The sequence below is a fragment of the Oculina patagonica genome, unplaced genomic scaffold (genome assembly GCF_052425735.1).
Source record: "Oculina patagonica isolate OP01 unplaced genomic scaffold, crgOcupat unplaced1145, whole genome shotgun sequence".
NCBI lineage: Eukaryota > Metazoa > Cnidaria > Anthozoa > Scleractinia > Oculinidae > Oculina > Oculina patagonica.
The window spans coordinates 3367-6492 of record NW_027557134.1 but is presented as its reverse complement, the minus strand read 5'-3'; the positions used below and the strand labels follow the sequence as shown (position 1 = coordinate 6492).

General features: G+C 43.0%; 1 protein-coding gene across 1 annotated transcript; it reads right to left on the bottom strand.

The window, feature by feature from the left end:
* Positions 1-318: 318 nt before the first annotated feature.
* On the bottom strand, positions 319-2740 carry LOC144639643 (xylosyltransferase oxt-like; the record flags this gene model as incomplete). The annotated part of the gene is made up of 4 exons (XM_078498930.1): positions 2608-2740; positions 2498-2527; positions 2040-2081; positions 319-703 (listed from the first exon to the last, which is right to left on the bottom strand). Coding segments are annotated over exons 1-4 (479 nt in total), but the record flags the coding sequence as incomplete, so codon positions are not given.
* Positions 2741-3126: the final 386 nt, after the last annotated feature.

Here is a 3126-nt window from a genome sequence, read left to right as displayed (position 1 = left end):
GGTTTTATCATATTTTTGCTATGCTCTTATCTTGTACGTGTTGAGGGGAGTGGATTATGATTGCTTTTCAAAGCCGTTTCGGAATCCGAGGGGCTCGGAGAGCTACGCCGGGGCCTAACTTCCGTTGTACGAAGTGGCTAGCAGAACTAACTATACTCCTGGGCGAAATATTGCTTTTACACGCTAACAACATCCAGTATTTTGTTGCCCTAACAATTCACCGCTACCCATTTATACACCTGGGGGGAGAGTAAAGTGTCTTGCTCGTTTAGAATGCCAAGAATATCAAGACTAACGACCCGAGAATGACGTACTGACCATAAAGGCGGATTAAGGCCATCGTACCTCTTACGAGTCTTACGACGAGCAAATATGATCTTTAACTGACCTGCGTATACGGCATTCCTCCACCGCCCGCCACAAGACTCGAACTCGTTGTCAGTGAATTCCACTGTTTCATCTGGCTTTCTGCATTTTATATTACAATCTATATCGTCAGCTCGCCCATACTTGTCATAGGTGTTTCCACAGAAACAAAGATCGCCATTTTGAAAACCGGCATACAGAAATCCTTTGTCTCCGCATTGATCAATACAATCTTGTTTTGTAGAAAATTGCTCCACTTGATATCCTAGTGCACGAGCGTTTATCAGGCGAAAATCATCGTCTAGCGTTTTGTCGTCTTTGTAACAACCAATCATGTCTGCAAAAGAGCAACACAAAGACATTGTGGGGCCACGCATGTGGTAGCTTATGCCTGTTTCCATAGACGAAGCTAGTAGGAGTATTTCTGGAACCTATCCATTCTTGGTTACCCTACTTCCCCATCCCCAACATAACCTGCGAACAGGCTCCCGAGTGGGGCAGGGCGAAAAAAAATACGCGAGCGGAGCCTGAGGCCACGCTCAGCTCGCTTCGCTCGCCGATTTATTTTACGCCCAGCTCCACTTGGGAGCCTGTTCACAGGCTATCCCCAACAGTACGTTTAGTTCTCCCCTGCAATTAAACGCCAGCTCTCGAATAAAAGCCCCTCAAGCATTTATTCAATGTTAAGTCGAACCTCTTTAATACTGACACCAAAGGAATAGGGAAGAACGTCCGTATTACGGAGGTAGAGTTTATTTAAATTTTGGTCTCTTTTGGACCAAGTGAACTGTCTGTGATAGAGAGGTGTCTGCATCAGATTATGGAGGCGTTCTCAAAGAGAGGTTCGAATTTTTACTGATAAGATGCTCTCTCCTCCGCAGAGGCCTCTTTCGTGGGGGAAGGCGAAAAAACACGGGGGGAGGAAGGCGAAAACACGAAAAATGAAAAATAGGGGGAGCGCGGGGGACGACGGGAAGGGCGAAGGAGCGCTCCTTTCCTTTCCCCTTCCCAGTGTGCCCCGCGCGCTTTCGTTTCGATTCTTTCCAGGCTCCGCGCGCTTACTTTTCACCTCTCCCCGTTCTTCTCCCTACTATTTCCCAACCCGAAACACGAAAGAGACCTCTGCGGAGGAGGGAGGATAAGATGCTATAGGCACAATGGAAAGATACATATCTAATGTATAGAAAACCCTTGCTTTATACGCAACGGCATCGATCGGATTACCTCCAGGAATCAACAAACGCCAGGTTTTATCAGGTCAAGTTTGGAAAATAAATGCCAGAGGCGTTTAGTCGTGAAACTACGGCATGTCTAGTTGCCCAGACAGTTAGTGGTTCCCGTCTAGGTACATTGCTCAGTTGATTCTTTGACCCCAGGCCACCCGTTCCGATTAAAAGGAAAGACGCCTGGGAACGGAGGTTCCTACGGTGGTTTAAAAATATTTTTCACGGCATTTTGTCTTAGCGCAAACACATTTACCAAGAGAGAAATTTGGTAGAGATCAAATTGCTTGTTAAGGGGGTACGTTTATAAGCTTTTATGCCTCGGAGCAATAACCAGACGGGAAGAAAACAACTGTGGCAACCGTTAATATATAACACAAAATCAACTCCTCGATAAATGTAAGTCTTCTGCTCCAATATATCATACATACAATAAATTTCAAATGTTACCTGGGTTCGTGTCTACTTCCTCTGTGTAGGAATATGTTAAACCTGGTAAAAAACAAAAACGGTACCTGTTTAATGGCGATAAAACCTTTCAACGGATGAGTGGATTGAACACCTTCCCTTCTGAAGTTACACGCCAATACTCGCTTCACTACGCGTTTTAGACACTCAATTACCTTAGAAAGACATCCAACAGTTTGTTTTTATTTCTCAAGGGCTCTCTATTTTCTTGCGGAAATATAATTTACTTTTCTTCAAAAGGGTAAACATCAGGTACTACAAGTTGAAATTAATTTTCAAAATTGATCGATTACTAAATGTTGCGTTAAGGTTTAATTCCGTGATCGGAAAGCAACGTTTAGATGTTTGGTGAACTCCTCCTCAATATTATCAAAGGTTTCTAATTCATTGAATGTAGTAGAGAACGTAGAATCGTTAATTAGAAATCTAAGATTACGCACCAATTAAAGCAAAGACTCCAAGCACCAAGCCTGTAAAATAAAACAGAACTCGTGAAAAATCTGGTTCGCAAATTAGCAGTGAATATAAACGTTTTCCAAAAAGAGTTTACCTGAAATTCTTGGCAAAAGCATTTTGATTCCTACGGTTTCCCCGCCGAGAAAATTCGACTTTTCCCGTCGAGAATACGGCCTCTGCTCGCCTCGATGCACAATTAATGAGTACGGGTAAATGACGTTATTTCCACCAATTACAGCAAAGCAAGATTCAACCTATTGTTGGGTTGGTGTTTAACTTGGGGCGCTTATTTATGACCTAACTCCGCAACATATAGAGTACGCGAAAGGGAGGAAATTTTAAGCAGCGGTGATTTGAAGATGGTTAGCTTCGCTAGTTCGACTTTCATTGTCTAAGGTCACGAGCCGTGAAAATTGCCGTGAAGTTACTAGAGTATCCTCTTCAAAATAAGAAAAAGTGAAGTTTCAAGGGTCAGTGCATCTAAACAAGAACTGAGCTTTGTTGAAATATGTGAACACTAAACACTTGTTAGAAAATAAACATAAGTTGCAGGTTGACAAGTTAAGTGTTTTTATTCGCGCGAGAAAAACAACTCGTTCGTTTGCAGAAAGTT